At 40.9% G+C, this 22,194-nt stretch overlaps 1 protein-coding gene across 3 annotated transcripts in view; it reads left to right on the forward strand.

Moving 5' to 3' along the window:
* Positions 1 to 546: 546 nt before the first annotated feature.
* Positions 547 to 22,194, forward strand: part of svep1 (sushi, von Willebrand factor type A, EGF and pentraxin domain containing 1) — an 88,255-nt gene continuing 66,607 nt past the window's right edge. For 2 of the 3 annotated variants that reach the window (XM_057347597.1, XM_057347666.1), the window contains exons 1-3: positions 552 to 1,469; positions 18,352 to 18,607; positions 19,316 to 19,492. In XM_057347597.1, coding sequence (XP_057203580.1) covers positions 966 to 1,469; positions 18,352 to 18,607; positions 19,316 to 19,492 — 937 coding nt within the window. In that variant the 5' untranslated portion in view covers positions 552 to 965. Of the gene's footprint in view, positions 1,470 to 18,351; positions 18,608 to 19,315; positions 19,493 to 22,194 lie in introns of all 3 variants that reach the window. The other variant, XM_057347831.1, reaches the window with a different exon arrangement.

The following is a 22,194-nucleotide window of genomic DNA, read 5'->3' on the forward strand; positions in this document are numbered from 1 at the left end:
AAAATCACTAAAGAAAAGAGGGAACGAATAAAAGAGAGAGAGAGTGAAAAAACATAGGGGGATCAGATCCTCCTTCAGATTTCTTTCCCCAAAAGACCCCCAAGAGAAAACAAAAGGAAGTAATAAAGACTGCATGCTGATCTTACAAAACACTTTTGTGATATCTCACCCCTTACAACGGCTCAGATTTAAACCTGTTAACAAATTCCTTGCTCGTCCAGTGCACTTTTTTGTGCCTATTTCATGCTTGTTTTGTCTACAGTCTGTCTGTATCTGTACCCCCGCCCCCCAATAGCAGATGGCTCTCTTGGTATCTGCCTGATGGTGTGGTGAGAGGGTTCACCCGAGAGCTGACGAGTGCCAGACATATGGAATTGATCAACAGGCCCGTGCTGATGTTTTCTTTGGGCATGTTGACAGGCTGAGAGACAAACGTCTCTCTCTCTCACAGACGCTCACTTTCTCACAAAGGCATTGGCCGACATGCAGTCTAGAGTGTTCAAATGACACACAATCTTTCTCAAGTACTCCAGGACAAGCAGAGGAAAGTAAGAGAGGGGATCGGGAACACATTGGGAATAAGGAAGAGAACGGGATGGGAAGAAAAGAGAAAAGAGAGAGACACTCACGCCTCTAACTGCCCCCTTTTTCCTCCACTGCTGCTCTCACTCGCTCTTCCTTCTCATTCCCTCTCTTAGTCTCGCACCAGCACACACACACCCTCTCGCTCTCTCTGTCTCTCAATCCTGTGAACTTTTTTCACTGTCTCGCTGTTTTTTAAGGATTTTGAGAGCGAGAAAGAAGCATTCGGATGGTTGAGATGCAGGAGCTCCACAGATCAGCAGAGAGATAGGAGCCTCACCCTGCCTGGAAAGTATCAGGGAGTAGAAGAGAGAATAAGCTAGAGGAAGACCGCATCAAACTTTTTGCAAGAAATATTGGACATTGTTGTTGGAGGTGTAACCATGGTGCCACTAAGACTGACACTGATTTTTAAGTTCACTTTAATGTTCGGGATTCTGTACAGGTCTGATTGTATCAGTTGGTCAGTCCAGGCACAGGGACTGCGTCAAGCAGTCCAAACCCGGGGAAACCTCTCGAAGAGCGCGGAAAGTAAAGTGGCACGCCTGGGCCAGGTCTTCAGACAGAACGTGCGTCGTCTTCGGGAGTGCGGTGGTCATCTGGATCTGGTCTTTCTTGTGGACGAGTCTTCCAGTGTGGGAGCTTCTAACTTTGGGAGCGAGCTGCGATTCGTACGGAAGATGCTGTCAGATTTTCCGGTGGCTCCAGAAGCAACACGTGTGGCCCTCGTGACATTCAGTTCCAAGAACCATGTGGTTACAAGAGTGGACTATGTGTCTGCACCCAAAGCCCACCAGCACAAGTGCTCTCTTTTTAGCAAAGAGATCCCCTCCATCACCTACAGAGGAGGAGGCACCTACACCAGGGGAGCATTCCAGCTTGCAGCGGTAAGGGCAGCTGTGTAATCATTAAGTTTGTATATTCAAGTGTGAGCGTGCGAGAAAGAATGTGAATACTTAGGATCGAAGAGAAATGTAACAGATAATGAAGGAGATAACTGAGCAAATGTGTTGACTTATACTGAACACTCAGGCTACCATCAGGTACCAGTTGATGAATGTGCAGACTTGGATCTATACTCAATTCATTTTATTGTCTAAAACAAAGAACACAGGTGCACATTTAGCAGATACAGGACTGTCTCTGCTAAATGTCCAAATGATGGATGTATAAGTCGTAAATTGTATGGGACTCTACCCAGACGAAAGTTTGCAAAATACCACACTTTTTTTAAAGGCATGAATATGAACAGTATACATAGAATGAATAAACACACACACATACTGTATGCACTCGCTTCCAATTTAGTTGTAAGGCCATGTGCATTGTTGTTAAGACCCATACACTTTCCACGGACAGGGATAGGGAAAGACAGGTTTGATGTCTTAAGTGCTTGAGAATTTCAAGATCCAGACAAAAGAAAAACATATCAGACTCAAATCTTGCAGATGAACTTTCCTCTCACTCACAAGCGATACAAGGAATCAATGAAAAATGATTTATTGCCCCTTGCATCATCTGTTCCCTTTACTCTTGCAAATAAAATTATGCCCCTGTTTTCTGACATTTTTCTTGTCCTCAATGACATCTGTGGTTTGAAAAATGGCTTCGCTAACCCAGATCTGCGAATGTATTAAGTTGTTATGGAAGCACATAAGTCATTTTGTTCATATGTAATTAATTGGCATCACAGTGAAACTGTAATATTTCATGACTTCAGCTCCTATAATTTAGTTTAAATGGCAAAGAGGTCTGGAAGCTTTTACTAGACACATTTTCAAATCTGCAGAGGTCAAAGGCACATCCACAATTCTACTGCGCAGCCAAAGTGCACAGAGAAACAGAAAAAAACAGACCTCAGTTAAAGGGGTCATATGGCGCGAACACGTGTTTTTCTGTGTCTTTGGTGTGTTATAAGTTGCCCATGCATGTATTAGACACAAAAACTTACAAAAATTAAATTGTCGGAACAAAAGATGCATTCTATCTAAAAGCGAATGCTCACCCAGACCTGCCTGAAACGCCTCGTGTAACCACACCCCCACAAATCTACGTCAGTTCGTGGTATGAGTTGATTAAGAGCGCCCAAATGTATACGCAAGTAAGGTGGGCGTACCTGTCAGTACAATTGCGTTGGAACCTGATGTTCCAAATATGGTAAGAGGCGTTACATTTCCGTCACACGCTTGCAGTATTCGACCAATCACTACGCACTGGTTAACTGGCACACCCATTGGCATCATAGCACACCTCGCTTTTCAGAGCGATGAGCTTTGTAAAAAATCAGTGCGTTTCAGAGAGGCGGGGCAAAGAGGAGATACAAACATGGAAAATGCAGCGTTTTTGAACCTTAAATCGTGTATACACATTGCATTACATCAAAAAAACAAACGATGATATTCGTTTAAGCTGTGTCATATGACTCCTTTATACCAAATCCAAGCTCTCCGAGACGTCAAATTTCAGAAAGATCGTCCATGCTTTGCTAATCTCTCTTTACGTTGCTCCACTTCATTTGAAGAATGAAATGTTGGCTCTAACAGCATTCCACTTTGCCTAATAATAGAGTACCAAAGTATTTCTCGAGGCCCACCAACAGTACTGGCTCCTTATTTTTTTTTCAACCTTTCTGTTTCTGTTTCTGTTGTGTAATATTTCTAATCCTGTCAGGTTCACAACTGTCTTCAGCTGATTTGCCCTCCGACCCTTAGTGTTTGGCTGCACTAAGTGGGTATCCTTGGGTTGCCAGATCCCTCACCCAGCTTTGCTTCATTTGTCTAACCAGAGCACAGCTAGCTCTCCATAAAATGTCCTCCTCTTTGTTTGCTCGTTCTAAATGTTAGTGAATGCCTCCAGTGCTTTCCAGATTATTTGTCTGCTTTTTTTAATTAACCTCCATAGGGAGCCATTGCATCAAAGACCTTGACCAAATGGGAAATGGATGTGAAATGTCCTATTTCTAATGAAAGCTTGTCTCAAGTAGGATTCTCATTAGAATTCTCATTCTCAAACAAAATTATAATTTAAAACCGTTCTCCTGCTTCATTTTCTCCATCCATACATGACCCTTCCTCCTACTTTCCCTCATCAGATTCCAGAATGTTCTTCGAATGTGCCATTGACCCCTCACAACCACAGACAGCAGGAACCTGACTGTCATTGAGTCTAGACATATCAATCTGTCCAAATATCTTATATTGTCTCTGTGAAAACATCTGTTCACAGGCTCCCTCCCTCAGAATGTGCAATGCAAAAACAAAGTGACAAATTTTATGAATGCAAATGTGATCCTTTTTTGTTTATCAATATAACTGAAAATTCAATACAATTGCATTAGGGGTACACATCACATAAATATTTATTTATATATATATTTAAATATATATATAACTAAACAGAAAATAGTTTGAGGAAAAAGAATCACAAAAACTGTAACAATAAAGGCTGTATGGACTGCCTCTCCTTAGCCTCATGTGCACTGATAAAGGAGAATTTAGTTTCCACAAATTCTGGCACTTCCCGGGGCTGTATTTGTGTTATTAATTAAGAATGATTAGGGAGATCCTTATTAGAGACAGGCTGTACTCCACAAACCCTGATAAGACAGCCAGGAATGCCTTTAAACCAGTCTGAAAGCCACAGATACGTCTGCAGATGGGCAGATAAGGGCTCTTCGGTCTTAAACCGTCTGAGGCAACATGGTTTACAGTAAACCAGCCAGTTCTGATTCAGAGATGAATGGCATCTGTGACATGCCTGTTGGAACAGATTGTTTGCGCTCTTTTATTGTCCGTCTTAAAATCATGTTCACCAGAAATTAGTTTGTAGTATCTATCTGTGACAAGGAGAGCGGGACGAGGGCCGTGAGGGAACGGCGCGAGCTGTGCGTTGCACCGGTCTCGCGTCGTTCCCTCACGGCCCTCGTCCCGCTCTCCTTGTCACACTATCCAATCAAATTATCACACAAATACTTAAAGTGCATAACTGTTAAAGATGTGAATAGAAAAAGGGATTGAACCCAGGGTGCAAATTAACACCCGGCAAGCGGCAAATGCAAGATAAACAATGGATTAAACAAGGTCATGAATTAAAAGTCAGACCTCGTAAGTTATGTAAGTCATTCAAAGCAAGGACATACAAACCTTTGAAGAAAACATCTGTTGCATCTTGTGTGTCTTCAGTGGAAAATGACATGCCTTTAAGAAATGTTTTATTTCCTCCAGAACTCTAAGTGATGATAAAAGATGTTATTTGTCTCACATTAAACTATTAAAATAAAAATATGATGAATAAAATTAGTGTATTTTATGTTTTGGGGACAGTTTTAAGAAATTGGCCTATTGACTACTTCAGGAGACATTGGAACATCACTGGTCCAGAAGAACTTCTTGTTTCCGTTTTTTAAGACTACACACACATAATACAAAATACAACCAACAGAACATTTATAAATGAATCAAAAAGTTAAACTAATATCTTTAAGATTTCATTCATACCCACAGGAAAATTAGTTTTGCAGTAAAATGACATCCACTCTTGACACATAATTTCAATACACATACAAACACAAAAAATATAACAAAACTAAAATATCAATAACAACATGATACATGTGCTCAGGACCACCACTCAAGATGTATTATAAAATGTAGTTAATAAATAAATAAATGTAAAAAATTGGCTTCAGGACCAGTGTTTGCATCTTGCAAAGTGGTCTATACATGTTCGTAATTCACACGCCATTAGCAGGTGCTAATAAAAGTTAATTTTAGATCTTGGATGCATCAACAAAGAATGAGAGTTAAACGATACAAGCAGCTTTACTGTCTGGAATACACATGACAAAATGCAACATGATGGTGGGAAAAAAACAAAATCTGTTCTTAATCTAACAGTTGTACAACCTTCAGGGGTACTTAGCTGGAACACAAGTGCAATACAGTTGAGTAAAACCCCATCTCATGTTTTTTTGTCTACAGTAGCTAAAGTGGCACTGACCATGTCATCACTTAATACATTTCAAATATGTGACTCTAAACACAGTGTTTAGCCTCTGAAACAGAATTTTGAACATATACTTAACATAGTTATAGTCACACAGTCACATAGATTACAACAAAAATATTTGTCTCCCCCATTGCGCTCCAGTTTTCACCTAAAGCCAAACCTTTAGTTTGTAGTGAGATTTTGTGCTATTAACCACAACATTCAGCTCCATATCCCACACCCTGAGATCTACACACACAAACTCCCTCATTTTGAAACATTTATACACTGCACGATGTTTCAACACAGTGATTAGTGGTAACTGGACGCCGCATTGAGCGAGTCAAATTTAGAGCAGTGGGGGTGCTCATCCTGTCTGCACCACCAGAAACACCAGCGCAATGAACTGCAATGCCAACAAATGTAAGATATTATTGAGGAAAAATGAAGTTGGGGATAAACAGGTTGCTAGTTTGGAAACAATATCATACACAAATAATCATACACTTGCGAAAAAAAATCACAATTCTGACCTGAAGCGTGCAAAATTAAAACCATGCTTTTTACTACCAGCTGCATACATGCGTCATCGAGGGAGCATAACATATGTGGACGCCCCAATTTATCCTTAGAAATACCTGGAACTTACAGAAGCTATTTTTGTTTTGAAAGACCATGCATGGATGTGGGATTCATGGCAACAGGCGAAGTTTCAAATTAAGTCTGCAGATTCTGGAATTGTGCTGTTTGTGCTGTTCATATGAAATGAGTTCAAAGGCTGGTTAAAAACATGCTAAATGGTTTGGAAGTTTTGGCACAGGGTTCTGAAGCGCAATTTTTGAATCTGAGTTTAGATCGTTTAAAGAGTGTACTGTATGTTTGCATCTGTGCCCATTAACCGTAAAATCTACTCTTGGGGAAAATCACTACATACCAGCATTTGGCCAATTATTTGGTGCTTGCTTAAAACTTAACTGGTACACGTCACAAATACTTGCTTACTGAAAATAAATGTAAAACAAACCTAGCTACTGTTTATTTTGTGAATGAAAATGGCCAAACAAGGCAATTTCACAGTTCCTCATATTGCACTTATATAAAATGTCTCTTTTCAAAAATCTTCCCTGTTAGTTTTGTTGTGCTTAAGCAAAGATAAAAAGGCTAGTAACTGGCAGCCCTGTACAAGCTTTCCAGGAGTCTCACTTAAAATACCTCACAGTTAAAGCAACAGTTCCACCATTTAGAAATCAAAGAAAGAACTGTTACATTTAACCCAGCACTGTAAGTGGTACTTTTGCATGGTACTTCTGTATGTACAGCATTTGCATGTTATTTGAGGTGATGTTCATGTTAAGGGGGAAGGGTAGGACATATCACAGACACAGAGGAGAAGCCCCGAAAGTGCCTATCAACAGCATCGACCGGCCTGTTCTTACTGAAAATAGCTTCCTCACTCTGTGCTGCTATTACTGCCTTACATTAGTGACCTGTGCGCTACAGAAACAGCAGTCTGGACAACATCTAAGCGGTTACGAACCATTGTTTTCATACCCAGATGACGCTGTGAATTTAGAGATATTTCAGCATCCACTCTCATCTCCAGATGAGAACCAGAGTGGTGTTAGTATGCATTACTAATATTAACTTGTGTTGCATTTGGCATTGGTTGTAACGATGTAAAATTATATTTGGCACAGAAACGTTGTATGTACGCCTTTTATCATTATAGTTTGATTAATTCACTATGGAGTCTTAAAAGTGCAATTTGTTTGACATTTACCTGATTTGATCTTATTAGCTAAAAATGCATCAAATTAACAAACAACAAAAAATGGAATTACATCATAAAAGAAACTCTCTGTGAAACTGTAGTTTTGGTCATTCTCAAGTGCAATAATAATTGTCATTTAGGAAAAGCTATTTATATAGGCTAAAGAAAAGCATGTTTCATAGACAGCAGTGTTATGTAATACAAAAATATGTACTCCTGTTATGTACCATCATCCATGTAGTTATGGATGTTCTAAATTAAAATTTAAGCATTTTTAACTTAGCCTTTCCAGCAAGACATTTACAGGATTGTAATTGATGGATGGTTTCCCTGTTATGGTTTCATGAACCATCAATAACATACAGGCTCAATTTTATGGACCTCAAAGCCTTAAAATAAGTTTGAGTGTAATACATTAAACAAATGAATTTGAATAGCTTGTTTCCTAAATCGATATATCCATGCCAATGCACAATATCTATGTACCTTACTTATAACCTAAATTAAAAAAAGTTGATTATCCTTACTTTCAAGATCAGCGATCACTCCTTCTCAACCAGGTGTTTTAAATCAGGTCCAGCTGGGGTGGATTGAGGTACACTGACACTCTCCTCCGTGTCAAATAAAAGGTTGATTCATCAATCTAAGCCAAAAGAGGGGGAGGCCCAGAATAGAGACATGATCATTGTAATAGTAAAGAGCGATTAAAGTTGAACTGACAGAAAACTCATGATCAGAAAATTGCTGTGACCCAGCTTTGTTTTGGCAGAGGGATGGGGGGCAGGACCTGCAGGTATAAAGACAGGATTGGGTCTAGGTTCAGAGAAGAGCTGGTGTTTGTTGAACTCTCAGAGACTAGACATGTGACAAGGTGGTCAAGAGGCTCAGCTGATAGACTGTTAATCCACTGTGCTTTGCATATGGGGGTCTGAATCTCATCTTTGTCATGACTTTTCTATGGTTCTTGAAATGTGGGGTCTTGGAGAGGAGGAGTGTTAATGTGAACGCTGAGTAAATGTTCTTAACTGTCAACGTGAGGTTCATAACTTATCATATAAAACTGAATCCAGCTGCCTCTGCTCAGAATAAAATAACATTAAGCATTTTGTATAAGCTTAATAACATCATATTGATAGAAATGTCTGATTAACACAATAAAGTTATGGCTTGTTCTAATTCCTCTATAATTTTGCCCTTTCACTCTGCACACTGTATCATACTGAGATACATAACTTGACTTCAAAATCAACAAAAATCGGTTGTTGAGCAAGTACATAAATATTCAGTGTTCAAAAATATCATCTTACCTTACCCCGATTTACATTTATGCATTTGGCAGACGCTTTTATCCAAAGCGAATTACATTGCATTATACTATACAATTGTTTCTGAGTATGTGCAATCCCTGGGATTGAACCCATAACCTTGGCATTGCTAACGCCATGCTCTAACCACTGAGCTACAGGAAAGCACAGATTTATAAAAGTAACCTTATTAATATGATTTATTATTCGAGCTTTTGGGTCAGAATTCACTGAAAATGTCAATTTTCTATGGAAAATATATGTAAAGTAACCTGCAAATTTATGTTTCAAATAGAGATGGCGATAGAGAGGGAAAGTTACGGATTACAGCTTTAAAGGTCTAAGGTTGAATTTTTTGGAGGATCTGTTGACAGAAATGCAATATAATATTGTACATAACTACAGTATGTGTTCAGAGGTGTATAAAGAACTTACATAATGAAGCGTTATGTTTTTATTACATTAGAATGAGCTATTTCTATCTACATAAACGTTGGGTCCCCTTACATGGAATTCGCCATGTTGTTTCAGTAGCCCTAAACCGATAAACTGCTCTACAGAGCGCGTTCCGTAAATATGTCGTCTTCTTTGGCAAAGAAGCAAAATGTGATGACATCTTAGTGCTGTGTCATCCACCGTAGTGTTTCGAAGGGGAGGGGTGGAGTGAGCAGTTGGTTGCAATTCACAACCACTCCGATATATGCCACTACATTTAATACACTGGACCTTTAATATAAGTAAACATGGCTAATTTAATTATTTAGTTCATTTTGACCACATCTCCTGGATCTTCTTGTTTTAGAATCCTTCATTTATCGTAATTGACTTCCCTTTGCATTTTTTGGTCTCCTTCAAAGAAACATCGTTTTGATGGCTTGTGGTGTTGTTGCTTGTTTACCTCTACTAACAGGCCAAGAATCTGATCACATTGATGAGGTTTGTTTGGTTTCACTTGCTTCTACTATTATTCATATTTGCTTTCAATTACAGGGAATGTAACAATATATTTTGTTAAAGCATTCCAACATTTTGTACTTAATGCTTTGCCATGGGCATCCAGAATAACAGATATAATTTAATAGAGCAAATTCAGATTTTACTCTTGCATAACCTTCTCATCTTACTGAGTTCACACCAGTGGACCTAAGAGACCAAAGTTAAAGTTTAGTCTCATTTAAAAATGATTTCCTCTGGTGTCTTACACTTTTCAACTTGATAAATGGTGTTTTGACAGGAACCAACTAACCATGCTCCACAAACCTCTGCTCCAGTGTTTTATCCAGACCAATTAAGCTCTCTTTATACAAACTTCATCCATCCACATACAGGCACATGCTCTATAATTCACTTCATAGAGAAGGAGGGTTATAATAAGGATCTTGGGACTTCCAATAGTCGATAGATGTATAGCCCATACATCAGCCTAACTGTCTCTCCTAAGCTGTCTATGTCTGTCTAAATGAGGTTTAGCTGGCTGAGTGTGTCTGACATACTGGGAAAATTCAAACAATTGTAGTCACTCAAGGTAAACTCAAGGAGAACATACTAGTGCACAGCGGGAGTTATATAAATTTCAGTCATGCACAGAGAAGTCTCCTATGTGTAAAATCGAAAATGGTTTATATCTAGGGTTTCAACAGCTCAATGTTGCTGAACAAAGTTCGTTATGGACCCCTGTTCAAGAATATGGCTTGAAATGGTTGGACCCATCTAGCATGCTTGTTTTTGCTGCTTATGGGTTCATATGGCTGTTCTGGAACCATAACATGTCAAAACAGTTCAGTCCTCCAACCAAGCATATGAATGTTCTCAGGTCACATGCTTGCATCATTCCGGAATGCTTCAGGAGGAGACATCCCGTCAACAATTCCATTGAAAGCTAAACCCAATTTATGACAAATATAAAGTCTTCCCTGATTTTTTTGCTACATTCCACTGACCTCAGCAATCTGAGAGAAACATTGTAATGTTAGTGCTGTTGTCTTGTTAGAGACAGCTGAGCTTTATGACTGTGAGATTGTGGTGAAACAGAATACCCTGGTGTGATGATCATGGTTCACTAAGCATGCCCAGTGGCCCCATACACAACATAGGTTGCTGAACAGGAGATTATGTCTACATTAACAGCTGGAAAGGCCCCGCTGATCAAAGAAAAAGAGATTTTGAGCAGACATCGAGATTGCTGGTGATTAATAATCTTCTGACAGTGACAAAGTGCTGGCACAGCCTTGCAAAAGCATGTGTCTAACCGGCAAAGATGAATGAGTATTCATTGACTGGCCCCTGCTACCAAAACTAAATATCCTGCTTTGATATCCTTTTGTTTACAAACCCCATCTCAACTAAGCACTTTTTTCAGGGATTTTGCTTACTTGCTGGATGTGTGTCATGGCCTGTTTGAAAGTGTGTTTGTACCCAGTGGTGTAGTCGAGATTATAAACAAGTATACGGCATATACCTGCTTTATCAGTCGGCATTGCGTATACCCTAAAATAAATCCCCGCCCTACATTTTTTCTAATTCAGAAGCCGTTTCACTCGGATACACGTCACGATACGGAAAAGAAGCCAATCGCAACTCGTTTCATAGTGACTTTAACTGTGAAAGAGCGCAAAGTAAGTGGCTAAATGTTTTATCATAGAAATGTTAGGGGTAGTTCACATGTCGCGTCTAAAAACGCGTGCAAAACGCTGGCTGCGTCGCTTTCTGCCTCTTTCCACAGCTCTCGGGAGTTTGCGCGCTCGTGGTGTCGTTTATTGTGGGCGCGCATTACCCGCGTCAACATGGTAAACGACCGAATGTAAAATCCAGTCATGTAAAGTACAAAACGCCGAAAGCATTTATATGTTTCATGTAATGTCAGTGTGACAAGACAAAACATGACCAGACCTTCACTAGTTCATGCAAATGAATTCTCGTTCTTTAATTATGTTTCTATATTCTTTAAATGTTACCTGTTTTAAATAATAAAAAAAGTATCTGCAACTTTTGTAATTTGATGTCGATGTTATTACTCAAAAGGTTAAAGGTATACAGTTCACTCAAAACTGGACATTCTGTTATCACTCGTTTACCTTAATATCATTTCAAACCCAAATGCTCTTTCATGAAACATAGATTGTATAATATATTTGTATAAAAATATTGACCATGAGTTTACTTTTTTACCAATGCTGATAATCATGAAAAGAGACATGGTTGAACGTTAGCTATTGTTATATAATTTGCATTCTAAAAGTCTTAAAATGCACATACTGTATATAGATCAAGGAAGTCAACAATTTTTTGGACATTGGTATGTCTAAAATCCTGCTCACTGCCCTGGTTGTCTCTTCATATAGCCTGTAGGCCAGGGTTGATTGCAGAGTCTGCACCTCTTCTGTGGCCATCACTCATTTCTGATACGAAACTTCAAAATGTGCATAAAACCAAGGTGGAACCCTGGCTACATTATAACACCGAGGCGTTCATCCTTTGCTGGGCCGCTTTAAAAATGGGGGCATAATTTAACAGCATACCCACTTCTCCAGGCACCACTGCACTGTTTGTACCTGCATGCAATGTTTTAGATTGTTTCCGTTTGCTCAATATGTTGTGGTGAGCCTGTAAAGTAATTTTTTCATCATTGGATTTTAACAGTGTTTAAAACATTAAGTGCTAATGTTTATCCAATTTTATAATTGTTTATAAAGTATTATACCATGGTCTTTTTGAATACTGGATTCTGATTGGAGGGAAGGTGTGCATCAAAACCCTTTAACGCACAGGTTGCTCCAGTAAGTTTGATTACATTTGAAATTTAACTGACAAAATCACTGTAATTTTCACCTGTTTGATCTAAAATTTCATTGTAAACATCAATAAAAGATTTAACTTGGCAAATGACCATGGTATAAGCGGGATAATTCACAGCTAGCCGTGCGTTAAAGGATTTTAATCCGCTTCGCGTCGGGTGGTTCTTGGCCTCCACGTCGTGCATTAAAACCCTTTAACGCATGGCTAGCTGTGGATTATCCCTTACATAAACAATGAATGATTAGGATTAATTATTCAATTATAATGTTCCCTCAGTTGTAATATGTGTGTGGCTTATATCTGTCCTATGTATTGTGTTTAACTGTCATTCTGTGGTTCTTTTCTTTGTTCGTCAATAAAAAGGAGATAAGATATGGGGTTTATAAAAAAATAACAGCTCCCAGCTAGAGGGAAAAGAACTGATTGTGATTTGAAGCCTCTGATGATGGAGGAGATATCATTATCACAGGATGTATGTAATGGAAAAATGTGTTAAAGGTCCAGTCAGTAATATCTAACGGCAAGGTTGTGAATTGCAACCAACAGCTCACTCCACCCCTCCCTTTCGAAACACTACCATGGCTGACAGAACATGGCGAATTATGCAAGGGGACCTGCGGTGTATAGATAGAAATAGCTCATTCTAAGGTAATAAAAACTAGTGCTGTCAATCGATTAAAAAAATTAATCGGATTAATCACACATTTTCTGTGATTAATCACGATTAATCATACATAATAATATTTTTAAATATACTTTTACATTTGAATAATTTCACATTTAATCTTCAAATTTATGTAGAAACAACATATTTCTTTAACAGCGTCATTTTACGAATGAAAGAAAACATTTTGATATTAGTACTGTAACTGATGTCTCTATTAAATTGATTATTTTTACATTAATTATAGCCATTCAACAATATAATTGAGAGCTATCATGAAATATACAGAAATTGAAGGAAGTTCTCAAACACTTTACAGTCTTCAATGCTAAATTATAAATTAAATGCAGAAGAATTCTCATCAAAGCTACAAAATCACATTGATTTCTTCTTTTCTTTTGTTCTTTGATTAACATTAGTGACAGGAGTCACAGCAGCACGTTTAAGAGCGTGGCCCCTTTAAGAGCTGTCTCAGTACGCAGATCTGACCGTCACCGCACTCCCATTTTCACAACTCTTTGCATTCATTTAAGATTTTATTTTACACTTTGAAGTCTTGCTTAAGAAAATGCTAGACAAAACGGGCTTTCTGACATAATCTTGTATAGTTTTATCCATTCAAGCACGAAAGAGAACTTAACACGGATGCGCTGTCTGGCAGAGATTCACCGACGCAGCCTTTAGCCCGTGACTGTTTACACCAGACTGGACCTCGCGTTGCGTTTTGCCACGTCCCACAGTTTAGAAGCTGTCTATCTTCATTGAACGCATCAAAGCAACTGTTTAAAATCGCGCTTAAGTGGTTTAAAAGCCTGTACACGAATAAGAGCGTGTCTACATAATGTAACGCTAGACAAAAAATGTCGAAACAAACTGATGCTGTGTTAATTGCGTTAAATATTTTTCACGCGTTAATTTGAAAAAATTAATCGCATGCGTTAACGCGTTAACGTTGACAGCCCTAATAAAAACATAACGCTTTATTGTGTAAGCTCTTTATACACCTCTGAAGGCATAGGTTGTCACGAAACGGAAGGACAGAACCCAAATGCAGGCAGGTGAAGGGTTAACACAGATCTTTAATGAACAGAAACAAAAACCCACGATGGGGAAAACAGTACAAAACAAAACAAATAATCAAACAGAAATACCTCCCGCAAGGGGAACAAGACAAACGGGGTCAATACTCCAAAGAATAAGTCCAACGCAAAAGGGAAAGTCCACAGGAACGCAGAATCCACAAGACAACAGGGTAATCCACAGACAAATAGCGTAACAACCATAGAACAAAATCGCACAGGACAGAGAACAAAGGGACATTAAGAAGGGAACAATAACGAGGGATAATTACAGAAGGGACGTGACGGGCAGGTGACAGAGATCACACACAACAGGCATGATTACGGGAGTCAGGAGGGCGGGGCTGAACGACATGACAGGACAACACGCAGCACGTAGGAAAGACAGAGTTGTGACACTACCCCCGCTCCAAGGGACGACCCATGGCATCCCAAGGGAGAATCCTCAGCGGGCAAGAACAAAGAAACACAAGGACATACACCATAAACACAACACAGAACAGACTAAGGGTAACATACAAGAGACAAGGATGGGGTTGGGGTGGCCAATAAAAATAACAAACATGGGAGGGGGGGTGGGACCAAAAAGAGTTCAGAGGAGGCACAGTCTTAATCCCCGGCTGCGCTCGAGGGGCGAGTCCTGGGGGATTCTGTGGGGGAAGTCCTGGGGGGACCGCCGACTTGCACGTCGGCGGGACAAGGCTGGGACCCGGCTGGAAGGCCGGCTGGACAGGGCTTGACGCCGCTGGAAGGCCGGCTGGACAGGCTTGACGCCGGCTGGAAGGCCGGCTGGACAGGGCTTGACGCCGGCTGGAAGGCCGGCTGGACAGGGCTTGACGCCGGCTGGAAGGCCGGCTGGACAGGGCTTGACGCCGGCTGGAAGGCCGGCTGGACAGGGCTTGACGCCGGCTGGATCACCGGCTGGGACGCCGGCTGGACCGGCTGGACACCGCTGGACGCCGGCTGCCCGGACTGGATCCGGACTGGAACCGGACTGGACGCCGGCTGACACCGGACTGGACCCGGCTGGATCACCGGCTGGATGCCGGCTGGATCACCGGACTGGACGCCGGCTGGAACAACCGGCTGGGGTGCCGCCTGGATAACCGGCTGGTTCGCCGGCTGGAATGCTGGCTGAGGTGCCGGCGGAAAAGGCAGCAACCCCCTCTTCTTCTTCTTCCGGGGTCGGACCACTGAGCACGTGGCTGGCTGCAGGGGTGCGGATGGTGGGGGAGCCATCTCCGTGCCTAAAGAGTCAGATGGGGAGTCCCATGACTCCCTTTCCCAGCCTTCCACGGAGCTGGGAGGGCCAGCACAGCGGAGGATGAGGCGATGGACCTGAGACTCTCACCATCCCAGTGGTCAGAACGCCGTCCTCTGGGATTGAACCCAGGGGGGACGGGAGGAGTCCTGGGGGCCTCTGGAAGAGAGACCCTTTACCAGATCCTGGAAAGGCCCCCGGATCATCCTCTCCCGTTCATCCGGTGGAGGGGGACTGACGAGGCCTGCGAGGAAGTATGAGTTCAGCAGGATCTCTGGAAGAAAGCCCGCCTAGCCACCATGCCCGGGCATACTCCTCCAGGGTCCGATCGCCCTGAGGAGGAAAAGGACCGTTGCCCTTCTGGACATCGGAAGTGATCGCTGCCACCAAGTCCGGGTCGAGCTGTTGCCTGCTGGGTTCATATAGTGGTGGTTTTGTTCTGTCACGAAACGGGAGGACAGAACCCAAATGCAGGCAGGTGAAGGGTTAACACAGATCTTTAATGAACAGAAACAAAAACCCACGATGGGGAAAACAGTACAAAACAAAACGAATAATCAAACAGAAATACCTCCCGCAAGGGGAACAAGACAAACGGGGTCAATACTCCAAATAATAAGTCCAACGCAAAAGGGAAAGTCCACAGGACCGCAGAATCCACAAGACAACAGGGTAATCCACAGACAAATAGCGTAACAACCATAGAACAAAATCGCACAGGACAGAGAACAAAGGGACATTAAGAAGGGAACAATAATGAGGGATAATTACAAAAGGGACGTGACGGGCAGGTGACAGAGATCACACACAACGGGCATGATTACGGGAGTCAGGAGGGCGGGGCTGAATGACATGACAGGAGAACACGCAGCACAAAGTGACAACAATGGCCACGTGTCTTCCACACATAACAAAACAAGCACAAAGACATGGCACCGTCACAACTCTGTCCACAGACCAGAAACCTCATGATAGGAAAGACAGAGTTGTGACATAGGTAATGAAGGTATATTATATTGCGTTTCTATCAATAGATCATCCCAAAAATTATACACTGGACCTTTAACATTACTTATTGTGCACATCTATTTTTTACATTTTCTACATTAAATATAGAGGGTTTTTACAAAATCTGACAATCAGATGCAGTTGCAGATGCCATATTGTACAATGAATGAAATCATGGCTGTAAGTGATGAACACACTGTACTCAGGCTGTATCCTTCATAGCCTTGTTTCTCCTCATGTCAAATTAGATATGGCATCTTCCCTGATTAAAGTCTATTGAAGAGGGAGTTGTAAAGATTTAGGAGAGACTGGAAAATTTGCCACTGAGTGAAGAAAACACTGTTTGCATACCCACAAAATTGTGATACAACATGAATAACACCTTTTAACTGAGCTAATTAGATTAACCACTACTGTTTTGATGTGTGTGTGTTTGTGGATAAAATGTAGTGGGTTTATATTCTGTGGGAGTCACTAAAGTAGTGTGTAATTCTGTGGGTGAAACACAGCATTTGGGGTTGCTAATAAGTATGTTAACTTACACAATACACATCTCAGTGCGTCATTCGCTGTTTTCTTCTATTTCTGTGATCTCCATAAATTGTGTCTACCCTCTCCTAATGTGCAGACATGTTTGACTCCCATTACCACCTCTGACTCATATCTAAACACGCCCTCGGTGTGTTTGAGCTGCTGCCCTATAAATGGCCACAATCACACCCTTTTTTAGTCTATAAGCCAACTCCCGTGAGGCCTAACCACAGTGACATCACTGTGGTGACAGCCAGCAGTATCTGTGTATTTGTGTCTGAGTCTGTGTTAGACAGTGTAAACTGTTGATGGTGGCACTGGGGCTACGCACATGTATCCCTATCTGTAAGTGTATTTGCCTATCTGATGTGATGTGTGTATGTCAGGCCCCAGGCTTTGTAATTATTGCTTCTATTTTCTTTACAAACTAAGGGGCCTTCACATTTCGCATCTAATGGCAAGCTCACACTACGTGATTTTTGGCTGGATTTTGCTCCCGCGGACAGATTTCCAAGGTCTGTGACAATACCCCCGGATCGCGACCAAAACGGTGCTCGTTTCGGTCGCAGAAGCTCATTAAGTATAAGCAGGTCAGCAACATGATCCGTACCTGTCTCGAGCAATCCCAGACGCTACGATATTTTCAAACCTGCTTGATATTATCGCCAAGTGATCTCGTTGCGACACTGTGGAACTAATCCAGCCACAGCGCAGAAGTTATGTCAAATTATTGCGTGGATGAATTAAAAATTGCTGGCATATATTCATTAACATTACAGAGCGTGTTAAATGGCTGGTATAAGAGACATAAAGCTATATTACACCGGGAGGTGTTTCGCTGTTGGTCGCATCTGCTCCTCGACCAAGGTCTTTGTTGTTAGCGCACTTTGTGTGCGTTGTGTAGTGTGCATGCTGCTACAACAAGAAGATGAAGGATGAAAAGAAACTTTGTTGTGTAGTGTAAGCACCATAGCAATTCGAGTAGTCTCACAGTCCCGTAGTGTCAGCTCGGCTTTAGTCTACATGTCATAATAATAAGGAACGATGCTTCTAACCACATCTCCAGACCAGTAGTTCCAACCATGCAACTTTGCGATGCTGCTTGCGATTGATCATTGGAACGATGGTTTTGGGAAACACTTAATTCGTTAAACTATGCTGGAACGATGGAATTTGCGACCATAGTTGGCTAACGATGCTTTTGGTAAACACACGGGTTTCGAACTGGCATCGACGCAGACACGAGCAAAAAGCACGCCTCTTGACATTTGGGAGTCCAATAACATACTGCACACGTATTGAATAATACAACACTTTGTGGTTCAACTCAATTAATATGTGATGTGAACTTTTCTGTCTTTATCTCACAGCAAATCTTACGGTACTCACGGGAGAACGCGACGAAGGTGATCTTTCTCATTACTGACGGCTATTCTAATGGTGGAGACCCGCGACCGGTGGCAGCTGCGCTGCGGGAGAAAGGCGTGGAGATCTTCACGCTTGGAATCTGGCAGGGGAACATCCGCGAGCTCCACGATATGGCCTCACACCCTAAAGATCAGCACTGCTACTTGGTGCACAACTTTGCAGAGTTCGAAGCCCTAGCTCGACGTGCCCTTCATGAAGGTACAACTTTATAACATGAGTAGGCCAGCTGTTTTTTGTACTATTTTAGTAACAGAAATTGTTGTAGCTATTGTATATAGGCAGAAACTATGTTTTTTTTGTTAAGGGAAATTAAAACGAGGTGTGAAGATTGATCCAACTAATTTTTCCTGAGCTTGACAAATACTAGCCTTCTTAAAAATGAATCAGTATTATTATTTTAATTTGGCTGCTAGTCTGTGACAGATTGTTCTTATCGGACCCCCCAACTCAGTCAGCCTTGTGAATGTGAACTCAAAATGATCTCTTTATTCACTACGGAATCACCAAACTACACTAAACCCAGCGAGTTACCAATAAAGAATGTGCCTAGATCCAAAGATTACACTCAACTTTGTATGAGGGAAAGTTCAAACTGACCAAACTAAAGCTGTGGCATGATTTGTTCTCAACTCCTGTTGTGATATCATGTCTGTGCTATCGTTTGTCCAAGATTGTGCAGGCTCCTCCAGCTGCTTGGCCTGTCTGTGTATGCTCACATCTGGAGCAGTGCATTTGTTTGTATGTGGAGAGACAAAATGCTCCTGCCAAAGTGAAGGTTTTTATAGTTAGTAATGTAGTAGACGTCAACACTGAAACAAACACTTTTCTAAAGAACCTTGAATTTCCAACATTAACTTACTAACTGGTAGCACAATTGTCATTTTATTTATCTCTTCACTTATACAGATCTGCCTACTGGAAGTTATATTCAGGAGGACCTGTCCCAGTGTTCATCCTTGTGTGAGGAGGGAAAAAACTGTTGTGACATAATGGCCAGCTGTAAATGTGGTACACACACGGGGCAGTATGACTGTGTGTGCGAGAGAGGATACTACGGAAAAGGGCTCCAACATGAGTGCACAGGTAAGGGTCACGACTCCATGAACAGGACACAAACCCTCCACATGACCCTCAAGTTTTGGGTTTTCCATTTCAGTTCAAAACATTTGAGATGGATAGAGTTCATAGTGGTTGGGATCCATTTGCTTAGGGATGTGAAAGACTGAAATACGCATGGATGCCAGATCCATTTCTGAAATTAAATTGAAGAAACACTTCCACCAAATATCCATAGTGACAGAGAAAACATCATGCAAATAGATGGAATAATGAAGGATGTGCCAGAGTGGTGCACAAGCTTTCATAACATATCCATAACCATTAAAAAGCGTATAATCTCTGTGTACTACAGTTTACCACATCATTTACATTTATATGTATGCATTTAGCAGATATGCTATGCAGATATAATATCCTTTATTATTTCTGCATTTCTGCAGCTAGTTTACTTAAAGGGACAGTTCACCCAAAAAAGAAATTCTGTCATCATTCACTCACCCTCAAGTTGTTCCAAATCTGTATAAATGTCTTTGTTCTGCTAAATACAAAGGAAGATATTTGGAAGAATGCTTGTAACCAGACAGTTCTTGGCCGCTATTGACTACCATAGTAGGAAAAATGGCTTTATCATTTTTTTGCTCTATTGAACACAAAAGAATATATTTTGAAGCGTGTAGGAAAGCAAACAGTTCTGCTTTTTTGTTCAAGAGAACAAATAAAATTTTACATTGATCCTAATATGGCAACCATACATTTTTCCCACTGCCTACAACCTTTTGAAGAAAAATATTTCACTTGAATTAAGATATATTTATGATTACATTTGTGATGTCCAGTCCTATTAAAACTATCTTTCATGTAACAGTACTAAAATAATCACACTGCCTAATTAAACTGAGTTATGAAGTGTCAGAAAAGTGTTGGATGAAGTGTGCTCTGCAGATGCAGTTCTTCTCCTCCATGATTTGGTGATGGAGAGCCAGCGTTAAGACAGATGTTATTGTTCCTCACTGGCTTTCACACTTTCTCACTTTGTAATGGCTTTTTTTCTCTCTCTCAACACAAACACAAACTTTGTCTGTTATTAATCCCAGTGAGAATCTTTACTCACAAATGTCTCACTAAAAGTGTTTTTCTTTGCTCTAACTGCATAAATTAATCATAGTTAAATTAATCTAAATTCATTAATGTGTCACTTTGCACACATTTTAGTCCATTTCGCCATAGACTAGTCATAAAAAACAACGTGCCTGACTGTAGGATATATAAAACTTTATTCTCAGCTGTCAGATGGATGCACTGTTGTATGTAAGTGACAATACTTGGCAAGGCATAATAAACAGTTGCCATGATGCATAATGGATATAAATGACAGATCAATGCCTGATTTGTTATTAGTTCTGGATTAAAAGGGCAAAATTGCAGGAGAGATTAAGTAGGTTTAGTTTATTCTCTGTCTTTTTCTTTGTTTCATTGTTTCACTTTGTCCTGCTGGTTTTGGATGAGATAACAAAGGCCATAAACAATTGAAAATCACAATCAGATGTTGTTCGGGCAGTATCACTCCCCACAATTTATTTCAACCTGACTGTTAAAGGAGCTGTATGTAACATTGACACCTAGCGGTTGAGCTTGGTATCGCATTCCAAATTCAAAATCTCCTCAGACAGACTCCACTCTCACAGGAGTTGCCAGACACTTACAGGAGTGTAATGGAAAGCATAAACTCTTACACTGTACGTTTATCTGATCATTTATACATGATTTGCATGTTTGCAGTGGTTTTGTTGTTTGCAAATATAACTCAATCAGCAGCTCGTTTCAGAGGTTGCGTCAGAGTCGGCGCCAGAGCAGATCTACTGGAGGGGCATTGGGTCATCGGCGGGGGGGCACTGCCGTTTGAGAAATATTTTGACGCAGTGGCGACATCATAGTCGAGTCCAACACAGCAGAAATGCTATAAAAAACGAAACACGTTTTTTTTTTTTTATGAATTATTATTTGCTAATTTCGTTTATACTTGTTGTTGTTAATTTCCATATCATGTCACTTAGTCGAGGCTATGTGGTAGCCCTATGCACACAGTTTACTCAGTCACACACACGAAGACGATAATAAAAGGCAGAAAGGGGTGGGGTAAAGTTATGCCCTCTCTCTACTCCAGCACAGTCACACACAGCGGAGGGCTGTAGTGGAGGCTAAACGCAAATAAATGCAGTTTACCCATCTCTGACATGTTACCTTTTTGTTAATCCGCCTCTCCGATCACGGATAATGTTAGCTGTAACAGTTTGCTCTGGTCCATTTCTCACAATGATGAGCCGACAAAGTTATTACGAAGCACGTTGTTTAATCTCGTCAGCGAAAGCTCCATCACTATACCATTTGACAATCACTTGAACTCCCGGGTGGTTTCACAAACTTATAAAGAAAACAACAAAACCTCTAAAGCAGCTTACTCTCCTTTTCTCCGTCTGCTACTTTTCTCTCACATACGTGAATACCCCGCACCCACACTACTTTTCCCATCATTCAGTACGGCCAGGACTACAAACCCCATGCTTCTTAAAGGGACAATGCCCATATTCCCGCAACACATGTCAGAAATAGTTTATCCACCTCTCAACAGTTTATGCACTTCCAGAAAATCATTAAGTAGGCCTACCACTGGTTATAAACATTAGACAACACCAGCCTCCACCATCATCAAAAACACCCCTGGACAA

The sequence above is a fragment of the Triplophysa rosa genome, linkage group LG1 (genome assembly GCF_024868665.1).
Source record: "Triplophysa rosa linkage group LG1, Trosa_1v2, whole genome shotgun sequence".
Taxonomy (NCBI): domain Eukaryota; kingdom Metazoa; phylum Chordata; class Actinopteri; order Cypriniformes; family Nemacheilidae; genus Triplophysa; species Triplophysa rosa.